Genomic DNA, 18,313 nt, shown 5'->3' on the forward strand with positions numbered 1-18,313 from the left:
GGAGCGGCTGCGCCCGTGAGCCATGGCCGCTGAGCCTGCGCGTCCGGAGTCTGTGCTCCGCAACGGGAGAGGCCACAACAGTGAGAGGTCCGCATACCGGAAAAAAAAAAAAAAAGAAATGAGCAGATCAGAATTAACTGTCCCAATCATTAAAATTTTTATCTTTCTGCATATTATACATTAAGGTGATATAATTAAGGCAAATAGAACAATGGTCACTAGACTAGACCTTAATTTTCATGTGTGCTTCAAAGTCCTCCTCACACACCCACCCCCCCCAACGTCTGGTGCTTCTTGCATAAAATGATTCCATTTTCAATTTTTCAGAATTTAATCCCACTTATACCATGAGCATCATAATTTGGAAAAAAATACTTAATATAGCTAGAAAAAGCTGAGCGAGAAGGAGACAACTAATTGCAACAGAAATTTGAGTAATGTCAAAAAATATGTTAAAGGAATTCTATACAATGAAAGTAAGACAGAAAACAGAAGAGGTAGAATTTTGGTTGCCCGGACTTCAAATAGTGGGAACTGAGGAAAACGGGGAAGGAGAATTTTGTTATAATTCGGCACCTTTTCCCTTCAGCAGGGGGAGTTGTTAGGACATGGTCTGCACCGCCTTTCCGAGGGAGTACAGGGCTGGCAGTGGAAGCTTCTCATCACAGGCTGGCATCTCTGGATACTTATTCAGATGCCAGTGAAAAATCTTTTATTTCAGAGCCCATTTTGATCTTTAAAAAGGGCTGCCGCGCACTGAGAATAAACTTACTATTTTATAATGAAAATAACTGGGTGCCTACCATGAAGCCAGAAGACTCAGAAAAGAGCGAATCAGTATTAATATTTTCTATCATTTAGTATTTCGAAGTTGTAAGTGTTAGAAATCAAGGCAAATACTTCATTTGCAGATGAGAAACTGAGGCAAAGCAACAATGACTGGACTAGACCTTAGTTTTTACGTTAGCTTCAAATCCTAGAGTCTTCATGGTTGCATTCCACAAAACTTTACTGAATGATCTACTATGGCATCTACTGTGTTGCGGGTATTTTAAGACCAGTAAGACTCTGGCCTGCCTTGGTGGAGCCTGCAGTTTCGGGGCGGGGTGGAGGGGAGTGGCTGGGTCAAAAGTAAGCCAGCTGGACAAGAGCTTTGATGGAAATATGCACAGGATGTGGCGATGGTCCCAAGGAGGAGCTCCTGGCCCGGGCCAGGGGTTAGGGGAGGATTCCTGGAGAAGGCAGCCCCAGATCTGGTCCTGAAAGACATAAAGGACTAGCCTGGAAAGGGAGGGGCGTGACGCATGGAGGGTGTAGAGATATGGAGTGAACAAAAGGGAGTGCAGCCTAGGGAAGTGGACGCCAGGCTTGGTTTGCGTGTTGCAGGCTTAGCCCTGAACCCAATAAATCGCTTCTCTGAGTTCTATGTCAGTTTGTATGAAAGAAACCGAGAGCTACCCTTTTACTAACTTCAGCAGCTCTGTGTTTCGTTAATTCTGAGTTCTTCCTGTGAGCAATCCTCACTTCATCAGTATGCAGAGGTTATGTTGTGCAGGGGTTCTCAACCGTGGCACACGTGACATTTTGAGCCAGATAATCCTTTGTTGTTGGAGGCTGGGCTGTACACTGTAGAATGTTTAGTAGCATCTCTGGCCTCTGTCCACTAGCTGCCAGTAGCACCATCCAGTAGTGACAACTAGAAATACTTCCAGACATGGCCAAATGCCTCGTAGCGGGCAAAACCACCCCTAAGCACTGCATTCCAGGATTTGAGAAGCAGTGCATGAATGGATTTCATGTAAATTACGCTTGGAGTGATGGTACCCCCCCCATCCCCCCACCCGCCTTGAGCACGACACATGTGTTTGGGTCATGCTTCTCGTCATGGTGATGTATTTGCACTCTCCTCCCACTCTTGTCTGCTCTCCTAAGGACTGGCAGCCCCTTGGCTGAAGGGTTCAGAAAGCAGTATGACAACCACACACAGCAAAACTAGCTGGTCGTCAGGGAGGGCACTGGCCCTCTGCCTGCTGAGGCTATACATGGGGAACCCCAGAAATCCTCCTCTTCTCACCTCGGTTACAGCTTGGATGGATGCACCATGTTTCAGAAGCAGTTCCATTACTTTAATTCGATTCTTCTTGCAGGCAATATGGAGAGGGGTAAAGCCATTCTGCAAGGGGAAAAGACACAGACCTATTGGATTACGTTCCGTTGAGATCTGCCTCCACTGTGTATGGTAAAATATTTTTGCAAAAGTGACGTTGTGTAAAGATTTGGAAACGAGCGGCAACAACGAGGGGTTAAACCGAATACAGATCCTTTTCTGGAAGCACAGGTAGTCTACCTGCTCCCAGGGACCCAAGGTGCCCTGCTAATCACGAACAGGAAGCAAATTTTTGTCATAATCTCCCGGTAGTTAAGGCAAAATGGTCAAGCGTCTTCTTAGACTATTTTATTCTGGAATTTATTTTCCAAATATGTCCCTCCTCTACCTCATTTCAAACACAGACTAAAAACATCTCGGCCAAAATTTGTCCTCACAGCCAAAACTTCACCACTGCCCGTGGTGACTTCTCCGCTGCATTTAAAAACAACTTCAAGACCTGTTCGGAAATGTTTTTATTTCTTCCAAGTTTTAAGATTCAAGTAGGTGCTTACTCCAAGGAAGCAGAAAGTTAAACAACCCAACATTAGTTGGCTCATTTGGTTTAATATTTAATCTAATAAAAGAACCTGCTTTTTAAACAAATTACTTACCAAACTGTACTGCCCGCTAAGTGAGAGAGACCATGGAGCATATTTTTGTCGCCACAGAGAACTACAGAATATCAGGGCCCACCACGCAAGCTTAGGTCAAAGTCACCGCGAGGGCTTCTATGGAGGTTTTGAGACCATTTACCAGGCCATAGTCCATCCGGGGATGACTGCCTACAATCTCCAGAACCTCCTGATGTTGTGAAATCTTCAGTCAGAGGAAAATGAGGATGAGACCCCACACCCTGTTGTAAGGCTTTTTTTCTTGTGTGGAAGATAAGTCATGACTGCTCATTTCTTTTCCTCCCCTCTCAGAATTCAAAGATATGTTTGATATCTTGGGCCAGTCAACAGCTCTTAAAATGTTCCAGGAAAAGCACTTAGAATTACAATGGTGATGGAGCTGCCTGGGGTCTGGAGGGCTCCTCTCTGCCCATCCTTTCCTGCCCGCTCCAAATCTCAGGGCCCACAGAGTGCCAGAGGTGACCACATGAGCCGCAAGGGAGCAGAGACCCTTCCTAAAATGGTTGATCAGATGACAGCCTTTACCGCAAAAGTGCTAGTAAACGCACATGTTTTCCCTAGCACTTGGTGACATATTTTTTTCCTAAATATGAGTGCTTCTTCTGAACTAAATTTAAATAGCTTACTAACTTGGGACCATTTATTTTTCTAAAGACAACAAACACCATCTCCTTGTGAAAACCGAACTATATAGCAAAGCTCAAGGTTAAAGCAGCATGTCACTCTAGGAGTTAAGACTACAAACTAGACCAAATTTTTGATTCGCATCTTGAGGAAACAATGACAGGTGATATTTCATTACCTTAACATGGTTAACATCCTCACATCGAATTTCTGCTCACAAATTCCCAGACCCTTCATGTTTAAGATGAAGTTTTCTGATCATTTTGCCTCGTATTTTTAGATCTCACAAGAAACTTTTAATTCACAGTTACCACTTTACCTACCAGAAGATAAGTTGACCAGCTCAGTCCTTTTGTACTTGTACAGTCTTTGGGTTTATTTATGTAAGAGAATCACGAGTGTGACCATAAAGAAGTTAATGATTTAGCCTCACCAGTCTTGCTTATGTTGGAAATAGAAGGGTTTACAGATTTTCCAGAAGGCCATTTGAAGGTTGACAAGAAGTACACTTTACTTAACTAGACCTTCCATTTTCACCTCCTGAAAAGGAATCCCTTTACGTGCAGGGGTAGCATGTGGTCAGCAAGACAACACAGGCTGGACCTGTGAGCTAAGCTACTCACCAGGGCTTTGGCGTTGGGGTTAGCCTTCTTGTCCAAGAGAACCTTGGCGACTTTGTAATGGCCACAGTGGGCAGCCACGTGCAGGGCAGTCAGGTAGTCATTGGTGACGTCGTCCACAGGCACGTTATGCTGGAGGAGAAGTTGGACGCAGTTTAAATGATCCCCCTGTGTAGCCATGTGCAGTGGAGACAATCCATTCTGGAACACAGAAGACAAGCAGAGTTTATTGTTTTACCTTTCAAATGCGAATGTGCCCAACACAAAATACAGTACAAATGTGAACAGATGAAAACCCTAGATTTGCACACGGAAATACCTTCTCTTTTTAAAAGGTTTTGTGGCAACTGTTTTGAACTGCAGCTACTTTCCAAAGTAGCCCTCCTACATCTTATATCAATCAAAAATAAATTTTCAACGATAATTTCTTTTTCTGATTTAAAAAATAGTGTGAATTGCACTAAGGTCCACTATTGATTGCATTTCCAGTGAATTTGAATTCTTAATATTTAAGACTGAAAACTGGAAATCAACTATACTTCAATTAAAAAAGTACCGATAATAACAACAACAACAAAAGACTGAAAAGGATAAAATAAAGGCAGAAACAGAATGGTATTCACTAGACTGGTTTTTATTTTGTGCTCCTGTGTTCTTAATGCTTGATATTGAATATTATATTGATCAATTTTTAGAAAAAAGATCTGAATACAACACATTTCACCTCACACCAACGTAGAAAGGAAAACTTTGCCCTTTTCCATCAATCTGGTGCCCCCATGTGTCTATGGCGAGGAAAGGCAAGCCTGTGACGAGCTCATTAACTAATTAATGCTTGCCTCAGTTTAAATCAATTGGGTTCAATGACAGGTCATCATATGCAATACGGTTAAGTAAAAAATTCATTTAGAGAGCTGAGAGAAGGCATGAGTGGGGTCAAAGGTAACTAAAACCGTTAAAAAGATTGGAGTGACATTTAGCATTCAACACACGTTTTCTAATGAAGGCAAAAACAAGGTATTAAGATATCAGTCTTTCCAGGCACACTTCCTTTAAATATGGAGACAAAGTGTTGGAGCCTGGGAAGTTCCTAGAGAATCCAGTTATCAAGAGAGGCTCTAGTAATTACTGTAACCTAGTTTAACCTACGTGGGAGGGAAAAGTGATGGTAAATTCAGTTTCCAAAAAAATCATCATCACTGAACTTTGAAAATAATGATATACTAAATATGCACCAATGAATTAGGTATTTCTGAATCCTCCGGGCCAAGTTAAATTTCTCTAATTTATCTGAACGACATAAAACAACAGTTCAAGGGGGAAAAAAAAGCAAGCTTTCCTTTGGCCACTCTCATGACATCATTCACTCACCATGTCATGTATTTCAGCTATTTTTGTTTCTTGAAAACAGGAGGTTCATGGGTTATAATTTCCCCATATTGCCCAGCAGAGAGCCTTGTATATATAGAAAGAGCTCCATAAATAATTATGTAAATTTAAAGCCTTCATACACTTGCCAGTCAAGCAGAATATTTTTGCCTAAAAAATTCCACTCCAACATTTTGAACCAAAGTAGAAACTAAGGTGCAGGAAAGGAGGGGAACATTTCTCATTTGAGATACTGCCACCCACAAGCATATGCACTTGTTTATTTCCTGCCAAAACATTCCTCCGCTTTATGTTTTGGTACAGCCTTAGAGGAAAACACGAAGTAAACAAAGAAACAAAATGTGAGAGAACAAATGACTTAGTGGAGAGTAGATGGGAGGCTGTGTCAATAAAAGAAGGAAATTCTCTAATGATACACAAAACAACCACATATGAGTGGGTAACTTATAGATCTCTGGGGAAGGACTAGAAGAAAGGAAAGATCATCTGCCATGTGGAGAGGGGTCATATTATGTATGGCATTGTCATCAAGCTAAAAACATGTATCCAGTGTGATGGTTCTTCTTAGCTCAGAAAGATGAAAGTCTTGAAGAATTAGACAGACGGTCTTAAAGTTCGGAATGACTTCATTCGCTTACTATTCATTCAACAAATATTTGGGGAAGGTCTCCTATGCTCCAGGTGCCGATTTAGGTCCTTGGGGGTACTGCACTGAATAAGACAAAGTTCTTGTTTTCATTTCACTGAAGAAAGAGACAGCAAACAGGTAAAGAAACTAAGAAGGCCTCTCTGAGAAGATGACATTTGAGTTGAGAAATGTGTGAAGACTGCAGAGCTCTGGGACAGACTGAGAGAGGTCGGTCTGAGGGAATGGGAAATGAGAACAAACTTGGTGTATTCAAGGAAGTGAAAGGAGGCTGCTTGGCTAGAAGAAGGTAAGGACCTTCAGAAGGAGAGGTGAGGCAGAGAGGTGGTCAGATTCTGGTAAGGAATTCTCAGTGCAGTGGGCGGGGCAACTTCCAGATAAACATGGTAGATGTGACATGCGTGTTTATCCATCCTTTCACAAACTCCACTAAAAAACATGAATGGAATTGAAAAGGTAAAACCCACAGGGCATGCACACCCACATATACAACATGGCAGAGGAAACAAAAACAGATGTGTGATGTCTATAAACTTTGGAATATGAGAAAAGATTTTAAGTGTTACCTCATCAAGCAGAGAGGAAAAGGCTGACACCTAAGTGCCTGTTGAGGGGTATAATCCGTGGTGTGCTGGTAAATGTTTCACAATAGCTCTTTGAAGAAGAACAGCCCTGAGACATGGCATTTGCCAATTACCAAGGTGTAAAGACCTCTATGCTATGACCGATTTCAAGCTATCAACATGATGTTACTGAATATGGAACTGGAAAGAGACGTACACAACAGGCTCAACATTCTCAACATTTCCACAATTGGAAAGAGATGTACACAACAGGCTCCAGTATACCACGGGGTATAATACAGACAACGGATTTACCTCTCAGATGCCCAAAAGGCAGACAATACGGAAACATAGTACCTTGGAGGATAAAGATGAAGCTTGGGGCCAAAAGCAGGATTGGTTTAGCTGCCTATGGAGTGGTCAGGTCTCCAAGCCCTTCCAACCCAGCAAAGCCAGATGACTGCCCCCTCATACCTTGCAGGAAACCAGGAATTTAATTTCTGGAGATTCTGGATGTGGAGGCTGGGGCAGAGCAGGGCGCAGTGATTAGGCTTTGGACTGAGAACAGATGTTCACAGAAGAAGGAAGGACAGCATAGGTGTTAAGAGTATGATCTCTAGCGTACGACTGCCTGGGTTCAAGTCCTTGGTCTGCCACTAGCTGAGACATCTCGAGAAAGTTACTTTCTCTCTTTGGGTCTCAGTTTCCTCATCTATAAAAAGGGCATAATAGTAAAATCAGTACCCCATCGAGTTGTTGTGGGGAGTAACTGGGTTAATATATGTAAAGTGCTTAGAGCCTGGTATGTAGTAAACACTATGTAAATGTTGTTATCATTGTTATGATTAAGGTATGCATAGAGGACCAGGAGAATGACAGCTCCTTTTCCTTTTTCTTACTCAATGTATTCATCTGGATGTACACGGCAAAAGGTTAGAGGACTCATCCCTCAAAAAAACCGAACCTTCCAGAGAAAAGGGCAATTTATCCTGACGTTAGGGACCCCTCCAACCCCCACCACCTGATACACCTGACAGAAGCCCTGCCCACACTCTCAAGGAGCTTCCACTCAAAGGTGAGTGCTTGACACGGTCAGGTACAGAAATTCGTGGGCAACCCCCATCATGAAAAAGAGAGCCAAAGCCAACAAAGAGAAAAAAGGAAATCTGAGGAGTTAGGGACAGATGAGAGGCAGAAATAATTTTAAAGAAATGTCACCCTGAATGTTCTCCAAAAGGCAACAGAATGTATAGCATCCATAAAACAAGAACTGGATGCTTTAAGAAAAGAAGCTCTCAGAGGACAAGAAAATGTTCTTGCATATTAAAAGCATCAAAGAAAAAAGTCAAGGAGATTTCTCAGGAAAAAAAGCCAAACAGATACTAAGATGAACAATAGGAGAAGAATGACGAGACAATGATTTGCTTTTTAATTGTGCCTATACTGCTTTGATAAAATAAAAATTAATTTTAAAGAGAATGATGGGAATTACTTGAGGCTTTTTAGGCAGGAGGTTGACATGATTTGGCTGACAGTTTATATGGCCACTCTGACTGCAAAATGGGAACTGGATTGGAAAGGAGCAGGTGAGGAAGTGGGGGACCAGTAAGGAGGTGATTATGATGGTTCAGGAAGATGATGTAGCTCAAAGATAACAGTGGGATGGAGAGAAGATAGATATGGACTATGTGAAAGGAAGAACAACAAATAGAATGGTTTAGATGAGAAGCACTCAAAAGTCCAAGATGTCATCACGTGCAATGAAAAATGGTGGCTGCTTAATTCTGTTGGATAATATCTCCAACAGCTCACCAGTCTAAACCCTGCATTTCAAATGAGTGATGAAATTGTTCAGACCACCTTGACCCTGTCCATCTTCACTAGAGTTGTTGAGTAAACACCGATCACAGTACAAACAGGAGTAATATGTGCTTTTGGGGTTTTTTTTGTTAATGTTTAGAAATTAGGGCTCTTTATAAAGCTTAACATAGCTTCAAAAAATCACTGGTTTGATTTATAAAAACAGTAATGACTCTGAGGTAGTTTTTATATGTCCCAAAATTTATTTACAAATATTCTCTTTTTCAAATACTGTCAAATGGTTTTACCATTTAAAAATCAAGAAGACGCTTAGTAAAACATTATTTTTTTTCAGGCCATCATCATGTATTCCCTTCAGATATGTCAACTTTTCCAAAGGCCCAAGCAAGGTATAGTCTTTCCAAAGTTTCCAGTCTTTTTCAGTTAAATGATATCTTGGCCTTTTTAATACTCTGTGAACTCTCAAGAAATAAACTGAAGGGCTGGAGAAAGTGCACCAGCACCCAGACTTTAGACTGTAGATCTTGCAGTCTTTCTTTCCTCAACAAGCAATCATTTCTGAGCTATGAAAGTTTCATAGAATAAAATCAAGCAGTAAGTGTTCCTGAAACAAAACAAAATAAAAACAAAGCAACACATGCAAATGACTTGGTGATAGAGGGCATGCATCTGAAGGCCTCATAAACCCAAACTTAATCTTGAGGGTCACCAAAGATTGGGTGCACAGAGCCACGCTAATTGCTAAATTCAAACTATGGCATTTTCTATGTGATGGAAAGGCTGGGTGAAATAACCAGTCAAGGGATTCAAAGCTCAATACAGTGTGATGACCAAACACCTGGGGAGAAATTACCTTGGTTTTTGAGAGAATGGGGGCAGCTCGATCAAGCAGCATCTCCACCACCTGCTCATGGCCGCTCCTCGCTCCACAGTGCAGTGGTGTCAGCCCATCCTATCAAACAAGGCAACATCTTCAGTTACAGTTGATGGGAAATTCTATAAATGAATGCATTCGGTCAAGATTCGGCGCGGCATCCAAGGTGCTGTGGGCCAGCGAGCTTCAAATGTTTACGCATGTATCTCATAAAACAAGTTTATATTTTCAACTAGAGGACAGAATTTTTCATGAGTTTAAGTAGTTGCCAAATGTGTGATTCCACACAAAACGGACATTTAAAAATATAACTGTTCCACTACTCTTTCGACTATCCAATGGAATCTAAACACTATAAGTAATTTGATATCCACCATTTTAAAAAATACACAAATCTTTAAAATAGGAATTTGTAACAGAAATTTTCCATTGGTCCTTTTTGCTCCTGCATATCTAATTCCATTCCGCTTCCCCCATATAATTTTATCTTCATGTAATATAATTTTATGCTTGAGTGTTTTTTATTGATTACGGTATCATATTTCCCTGCTGCAAAAATACATAAATTTACTTTTTAAAAAGGTTTAAAGACTTCCCGAGAACATAAGCCTTTATTTAAGAATCAGAAACAAATCTCCTGATTGGCATTATAATTATTCAAACACAATGGATCAAAACAGCAAAAATATATTACACATTTTATGATTATTAAGCAAGAGTAACAATTTATTAAAAATTTCTCTCTGAATGAGATGTATTTTCTTCACAACTAGTTCACGGATCTGCTAATGAGTATTATTTATTGCTAAGATGAGACAGGGTTCAGCATCAATACTTCTCTAACTTTTGTTTTTATAAATGCTAGTGCTAAGACATCTTGTCTGCATAAATAAGTAGTTGGACTTTTGTTTTGGCAGTGCCGCCAATTCTCTAAACTCCTGAATTACATGCTCATCAAAGATTTCTTCCAATGATCCATCATAAGACCTAAGGACCATTAGGTCCTTCCTTTTTGTTGGCAGCAATAGGATTTCTAAGCATTTGATATGCAGAGAATTGCTTATCTAATCACCAGACTCATGAGTTCTTACTAGGACACCAGTATTTTCAACTCTTCCCTTTTCCGCCTCTCCATCTCCCCTTCCCCTCACAGGTTTTGCACCCTGGGGCCCTGTGGAAGGGCTATTATATTAAAACACAGGTGGGATAGGAGAACTAACAGGGAGATAAGGAAGTGGAAATTTATTCACTTAAAACTATCTGTCTCCAAATCGTATGGAGAAGTTTTCACACACCCTGGCTTATGTGTTCCCCAACTTGAAGATTCCTGCTGTTGACACTTAATACCTACCCTAAGGATAGTCACATTTTAAAATACATCAAAAGTTGATTTAATGTATTCAAATCACTTTCTAGATTGTGTGAGCAGATCTTGAAAGTAAGCTTAATTATCCTAATATATAATCAATAAGGTACCATCTTATTTCTAAACTACTAGCTAAATCTCAGTAGAATTAAAATTCCTTGAAAAATGAGATTTGAATTGCAAATATGACATGAGCTGGTTTGTATATTTTGAGCATGTTTAAATATTCTACCTTTTATGCTGATTTAAAACATTTGCTCTTCTAAAGCAAAGTTAAGCAATATAACTGTCTTTCAAGTGGAAACAGCATTTTTTAAATAAAATAGAATAAAATAAAATCTGAGAATAAATTAAAAGTATACCATGAAGGCCAAATGTCTTCCCAATAATGTAAAACCTGAAAGTATCTGAAGGAGAAATAATACAATAATCACATCTACCTTGCAACACACAAAAAATTTCACATTCTCCGAATGTGATTGCCTTTTATGAACTAAAAGGTCAACTTTAATTCTCTCATTTTCTCATAAGTAGACTCTATGATATAAGGGGTGACAATATGTATAGGCATTTTCAAACTATGGTCACAGACATAAAATTATTTATCTTTGAAAACTCATTTATCTTTGAAAATGATCTTCCCCCAAGCAAAATCCTACATACTGAATAACAAAGTGCTTGGCTATCTAAGAGTAAAATCTATCTCAACTCCTTAATCCTTTGAAGTACACTGTTCCTTACAGACATATATTTTTGCTGACTTCACCTTTTTAAAAAAGTTTTAATTATGAAAAGCTTCAAACATATTTCAGACTAAAGTAGACTGCAGAGTGTAATGAGCATCTAGGTACCTGGTGGACAGCATCAATAAATGTCACCTTAGGATCCACCTTGATTCATCTATATCCTGACCTCTTCTCCTTTCTTATATTGTTTTGAAGCAAATCCACAACATTCGACCATTGTCTTCTCACAACTACCCTTATACGGAAGGTACGATCTTCTTTTTGTAAATGAAGACTCTGAGGCTCAAAGAGGTTAAATGACTCATCCAAGGCTCCATGGGCTGAATTCAGAATGAGGCCAGTGCTGACTGCAGGACAAATAAGGCATATCTTGGGAGGAGTTATTAAGACAAAGCCCCTCTGCTCAAACTTTCAGCCACTCAGCACCTTCTTTTATCTACATTCTGCAGCTGCTACCTCTGATCTCTGGTGTTTATTTATTAAAAACTTATAGAATCTGGAGACTCAGCCAGGAAAGGTGACTTTTTTCTGCAGTGTCAGAGCTGTGAAGGGCTTTCCATTCTAGCCACTGCTCCTTTTATCACCTCATTTCAATGATAAAGTCTGCGAGTTCCCCAAGGAAGGCCTCATCATCCTTGCTCAACTGCAAAGAACTACCTGAAGCATAGCTCTTTCAATTGTAGTTTTACTTGCAGTATTTTAAACACTGATTGCAAATGGCTGACTCCTTTGGATCTTCTGCAAATTTGCTTTGAAACTTTTCAAAGGTGCGTGGCTCTTCAAATAGCCAGAAGCCTGGCAGGAGAGAGCCCTTTCAGCAGGAAGCTGTACAAGATGTCACGACTGTCTGGTTGCACAGACAGTGCTGGCCTGGCTGCTGGGACAGTCACAGGTCAGTGGAAAACTAGTGCCTAGAGTTAATGTAAGATCTTTAATTAGCACCACAGTTTCTACAGTCACGAAGACCGACACGACCAGCTAAACCACAGGGAGCTGGAAAAGGATCTGCCATGTAGTGATTCACAGTTCAGTTAAAAAAAAAAAAAACAAAAAGCAGGCATTGACATTACTTAATACCAATTTTATCGGGGGGGGTGGAAGTAAACATTTAAATTTCTAACTAATTTCTTTGGCTTTGAAATATGTGTGGCTTATCATTCATGTTCCTGATGGACTGTTCTGATCATGATACCCGTGTTCAAAAAGATCTTTCATAACTGTCATTCATTCCTCAGCCAAGTCTGAATTCCTCAGGTTAGCATTCAAAGCCTTCCAGTCAGTCGCTGCTACACTTGACTCTCCCCTAATTCCCTTCTCTTCTACCTCAATTAAACTCTTCGCAGTTCTTGGAGAAAGCCTCTCATGTTCTAGTTTCTCTGCTTTGCACACACTACTTCATGTACCTTGAAGTTCCCTTTCTACTTTCGCCAAGATCCAAATCCTTACCGTTTAAAGTACAGTTTTCCTTTGAAGACTTTCCCAAAGCTAGACATAACCATTCTACCATCAGGATTCCCCTCATATTTTATCTGAACCTCTTTGGGGGAACCTAGGACTTTTTACTTGGTATTTTCGTATTTGTGAGCTTGCGCTATCATTCCAATGAGTCTGTTTCTGACGACAAAGTTACTAGCTTAAAAGGGATACTTGAATCTCACAGAGAAGGTAATTCAGTATCATGCTGGTGAAAGTTGCTTACTAAAAATGACTGAGTGAATGAATGAATGAGTGGGTGAATGAATGGGTTTTTGGACTAGTCTTTTAAAAACGTTTTCTAGTTAGTTGCTTAATAATTCCTTTCCTTCTTATCCTTTATGTTTAAGACTAGATTGATTTTGTGTGTCAGAAGTGCTATTATAATACCTTATTGTCCCAGAAAAATAAAATTTTCAATAGATAAGTGACTTATAAATTGGAATTACACTGAAGAATATGACTCAGTCTTCTTAGCATTAAGAATAAGAAAGTAAGACCATAAAAAAAGAACGACATAATGCCATTTGCAGCAACATGCATGGAACTAGAGACTATCATTCTAAGTGAAGTAAGTCAGAAAGAGAAAGACAAATAGCATATGATATCACTTATATGTGGAATCTAAAATACAATACAAAAGGAACTTATCTACGAGATAGAAAGAGACTCACAGACATAGAGAACAGACTTGTGGTTGCCAAGGGGGAGGAGGGGTGGGGTAGGATGGAGTGGGAGCTTGAGATTAGCAGCTGCAAACTATTATATATAGAATGAATAAACAACAAAGCCCTACTGTATAGCACAGGGAACAATATTCAATATCCTGTGATAAACCATAATGGAAAAGAATGTGAAGAAGAATATATATATATAATATATATGTTATATATAAACTGAATCACTTGGCTGTAGAGCAGAAATTAACACAACCCTGAAATCAACTATACTTCAATAAAAAAAGAATATGAAAGTAAGAGAAATATGAGAATACTTGCTCTAAGATTTTTTCCTCTTTGTAATTCAGAACACTGTAAGCTTAAAAAAGCTATTGTGGATACTGTGTTTTGCAACAGTAGTGAACTGGTTTACATAGCAGAGAACTCCTTTCCTTAAAATTAGAGGAATGCTTTTTCCAATACAAAATAAGGATTCTTACCTGCTCCCAATCCCTGGAAATTTACAGTTAATGTACAGTGTCACTCTGAATGGGTCCTAGACTAAAAAGCAGTTCTTCAACCATATAGGACAGTATATAGTTTTGACCTCCCATTGAAAAATGCTTGACAAAGGCAATTCTTGAGGCTCAAGGGAGGCTGCCTCAAGAAAGGCAGCATATGCAGTTGGACAGGAGAGAAGGAGAGAGGATGTGGAGTTGCCATAGTAACATTATGGGAAGGAAAAGAAACTGCATGGGGTTAGTGATTTTTTTTTTTTTTTTCCAATTCCCCTGATTTCTAAAGTGCTAACATAATGAACAAGTATTCCCTTGGGCAGAATTCTGAAGCAACAAAAACTGGTGAGTCTAGATCTCATATTTCATTTCAGTGACAGTAATCTTATTAGGGAGGTGGGGAACTGCACTTTATTGGCTGGACAAAAGGCTCTTTTGCACAATGAGCAAAATCCTGCATACTCGAAGGTCAAAAAGATTTTCTTTCGAGCCTGGTTTTTCTGAAAAGCATGGAGCGGGACATTAAACCATCACACTTAGGAATAATGAACCCAGAATATGTCCTTAACAGGTTGAATTTGCTCAAAGCCAATAATGAAATGACACAAATTCATGACTCGGGAAATACTTTCAGAAAGAAACATAGTTTATTTTGATTACTATCCTCTAGGTTCCTTTCTATTCTTCCTTTTAAGCAAAAAACATACTCAACAGAAGGAAAAGGAAATCAAGCAGAGAGAACTCTGTGGATATATACTTTTTTCTATGTCATGGATATAAAACAGGATGTGATATTTAACTGAAGACTGAAAACAATGAAAGAGAAGGCAGGTAGTGCTCATAAGAGGACAGCTATAATGATAGCCAGAGATCAATTAAAAGGCACCAATTACAGTTCAATAGCAAAGCTATTCTCATATCTGTACTTTTCTCTAAAAATTCTGACTGTGGCCCCATTTTGTGCATGTTCGGTAATTGTAGATTTGGCCTGAGAGAAAGTGAAATAACATTTTTGAAACCCCTCTGCTGTCACAGGCACTTTATATTTGTGATCTTAGTGAATTTTTATGACAACTCATGAGAAAGGCATCAGAAGTTCCATTTATTGATGAGAAAGCTGCTCCACAGGATTAATGTAACTACCCAAGGTCACAGGAAAGTTAATGGTTTGCATTAGAACTTACACTCAGGGTTGCCTCCATCAGAGGGACTGGATTTCTTCTACTCTACCAAGGAATCTCCTTTTAAGATCAAGAGTTCATTTCTGCCATTTATACATAGGAGACAAAAAAATCTCCTTCTAACACTCTTTCTTGCTGTCATGCCATACATTCTACATGTTTTGAATTAAACTAAAATAAGGTAAAATACTTCTGTTGTTCTTTCTCCTTGGAAAACTAGAGGTTTCTCTCTGAGCCTAGAACACACCTGTACACTATTTGTTGTGTATTTCTCCAGTCTGCTCTTTGTGTTTTTTGATCCTTCTTTCTTATCTTCTTTTGTGTTAACTGAGTATTATTTAGTATTCTAGTGATTGATTCATCATATATATCATTGACTATCTCTTCCTTTGGCTTTTTAACTAAACTCCTTTTCCTTTTCTTTCCTTTTTTTCTCTAGTGGTGGTTCTAGAGATTAAAATATGTATCCTTGGACTTCCCTGGTGGCATAGTGGTTAAGAATCCGCCTGCCAATGCAGGCGACATGGGTTCGAGCCCTGGTCTGGGAAGATCCCACATGCCGCGGGGCAACTAAGCCCGTGCGCCATGGCCGCTGAGCCTGCGCTCTAGAGCCCGCGAGCCACAACTACTGAGCCCGCGTGCCGCAACTACTGAAGCCCATGCGCCTAGAGCCCGTGCTCCCCAACAAGAGAAGCCAACGCAATAAGAAGCCTGTGCACCATGGCAAAGAGTAGCCCCCGCTCGCCACAACTAGAGAAAGCCCACGAGCAGCAAAGAAGACCCAACGCAGCCAAAAATAAATAAATAAATTTATTTAAAAAAAAGTATCCTTAACTTATCACAGTCGAAATAATATTATTAATTATATAGTTACAGTATTTATATATTATGTATTGAACCAATATTATTCTCATGCATGTGAATTCTGCAATAATTCCATTTACATTAGTAGTTTCATCTTTTGTGCTATAAATATATATTTAACTTTTACATGGATTATAAACCTCATAACAGTTATTACTTAAACAATCAACTTTTTTAAAATTTAAGAAAATAAAAATAATTCTTTACCTGTTTATGACTTCTAACTCATCTCTACTTTATTTAGATCCACATTTCCACCTAGTATCATTTCCCTTCAGAATGAAGAACTTCCTTTAGTATTTCTTTTAGTATGGGCTTGATGGTAACAAGTTATCTCAGCTTTTGTTTACCTGAAACTGTCTTTATTTTACTTTTATTATGGAAATATACTTGTACTGTATATAAATTCTAGGTTAACAGATATTTTTTATTCAGCACCTTAAAGATATTTCATTGTCTTCTGACCCCCAGTGTTTATGATAAGAAGTCAGATAACATCCTCATCATTGTTTTTCCATTTATAATGCATCTTTTCCTCTGGCTGCTTAAAAAATTTTCTATTTTTGACATCCAGCAGTTTCAGTATGATGTGCCTCTGTGTGGATTTCTTTGTATTTATCCTCCTTGGCATGCTAAGTTTCCTGGGTTTGCAGTTTATGATTTAATTTGGAAAAAAAAAAATATATATATATATATTTTTTTCCTACCCCATTCTCTTTTTTCCTCTACCTCTTAGACTCTATTGTATGTATTTAGTTGGCTTGCTATTATTCCACAGATTGTTGATATGGTGCTAATTTGATTTTTAATCTTTTTGCTTTCTGTTCTTCAGTTTGGATGATTTTTATGACTTGTCTTCAAATTCACCATTTCTTTCTTTGTTTATACTCAATCAGCTGTTTATCCCATCCAATGACTTAAAAAAAATTCAGATATTGTGTTTTTCTGTTGGAGGATTTCTATCTGGTTCTTCTTAAATTTTTTTAAAGGTTTCCTTATTTCTCCCAAAATTCTTCTTTTCTTCACCCATTATATCTGTCTTTTCCTTCAAATTATTTAACATGTTTAATGTATAATAATTTAAAAATTATATACTGGGTATTGTGAATTGTATGTTATAGCAACTCTGGAACTTGTGGGGACTTGCTTTTAGGCTTTCAACAATAGGTCTGTTTCAGTTTTGTCCTTATTCCCAGAGTGATTCATTTAGTCCTGGGCCAAAGATGTTTACCAAGCCTCTCTGATGTGGTAATTCTGTCTCCTGTGTAGCAGGTAGCTGCTGAAGTTTCTTTGAAGGTTTCAATCTTTTAGCTGTTATTTTCCTCTGATCACCTTGGAGTTTTACCCTGCACATGCATAGTTCAGGGGTCAACCAAGGATTGTGGAGAGTTACATGTTGATTTCCCTCCTTTGTGGTTTCCTTCTTTTAAGGATTTCCCCCCTAAATGTCCAGGCACTCATATAGCCCCAAACTTGATCCTCTGTCCTCAAGACAATAAAACTGACTTTCTGCATGGGCTGTCATAGTATGCTGTACTGACTAGTGAGGGCTGCCATGTAAATACAGATCTCCTGTGTTATTTAGTTCTTTCAAAAGTTGAATTCACTCCAATTTATTCCTGCTGTCAATGCTTTTCAATGTCTCCAAACATGTTTCTTAGAAATATTTTTCCAGGGACTTCCCTGGTGGCGCAGTGGTTAAGAATCTGCCTGTCAATCTACAGATTCAATGCAATACCTGTCAAACTACCAATGGCATTTATCACAGAACTAGAACAAAAAATTTCACAATTTGTATGGAAACACAAAAGACCCCGAGTAGCCAAAGCAATCTTGAGAAAGAAAAACGGAGCTAGAGGAATCAGGCTCCCAGACTTCAGACAATACTACAAAGCTACAGTAATCAAGATAGTATGGTACTGGCACAAAAACAGAAATATAGATCAATGCAACAGGATAGAAAGCCCAGAGATAAACCCATGCACATATGGTCACCTTATCTTTGATAAAGGAGGCAAGCATATACAATGGAGAAAAGACAGCCTCTTCAATAAGTGGTGCTGGGAAAACTGGACAGCTACATGTAAAAGAATGAAATTAGAACGCTCCCTAACACCATACACAAAAATAAACTCAAAATGGATTAAAGACCTAAATGTAAGGCCAGACACTATAAAACGCTTAGAGGAAT

At 39.1% G+C, this 18,313-nt stretch overlaps 1 protein-coding gene across 1 annotated transcript in view; it reads right to left on the bottom strand.

Moving 5' to 3' along the window:
- The window catches only part of ANK3 (ankyrin 3), a 353,292-nt gene that overhangs the window by 165,160 nt on the left and 169,819 nt on the right, over window positions 1-18,313 (bottom strand). The window contains exons 9-11 of the mRNA XM_055081155.1: window positions 9,298-9,396; window positions 4,029-4,226; window positions 2,075-2,173 (exon numbers count right to left, since the gene is read on the bottom strand). Coding sequence (XP_054937130.1) covers window positions 2,075-2,173; window positions 4,029-4,226; window positions 9,298-9,396 — 396 coding nt within the window. The remainder of the gene's footprint in view (window positions 1-2,074; window positions 2,174-4,028; window positions 4,227-9,297; window positions 9,397-18,313) is intronic.

The sequence above is a fragment of the Physeter macrocephalus genome, chromosome 20 (genome assembly GCF_002837175.3).
Source record: "Physeter macrocephalus isolate SW-GA chromosome 20, ASM283717v5, whole genome shotgun sequence".
NCBI classification, from domain to species: Eukaryota; Metazoa; Chordata; class Mammalia; order Artiodactyla; family Physeteridae; genus Physeter; species Physeter macrocephalus.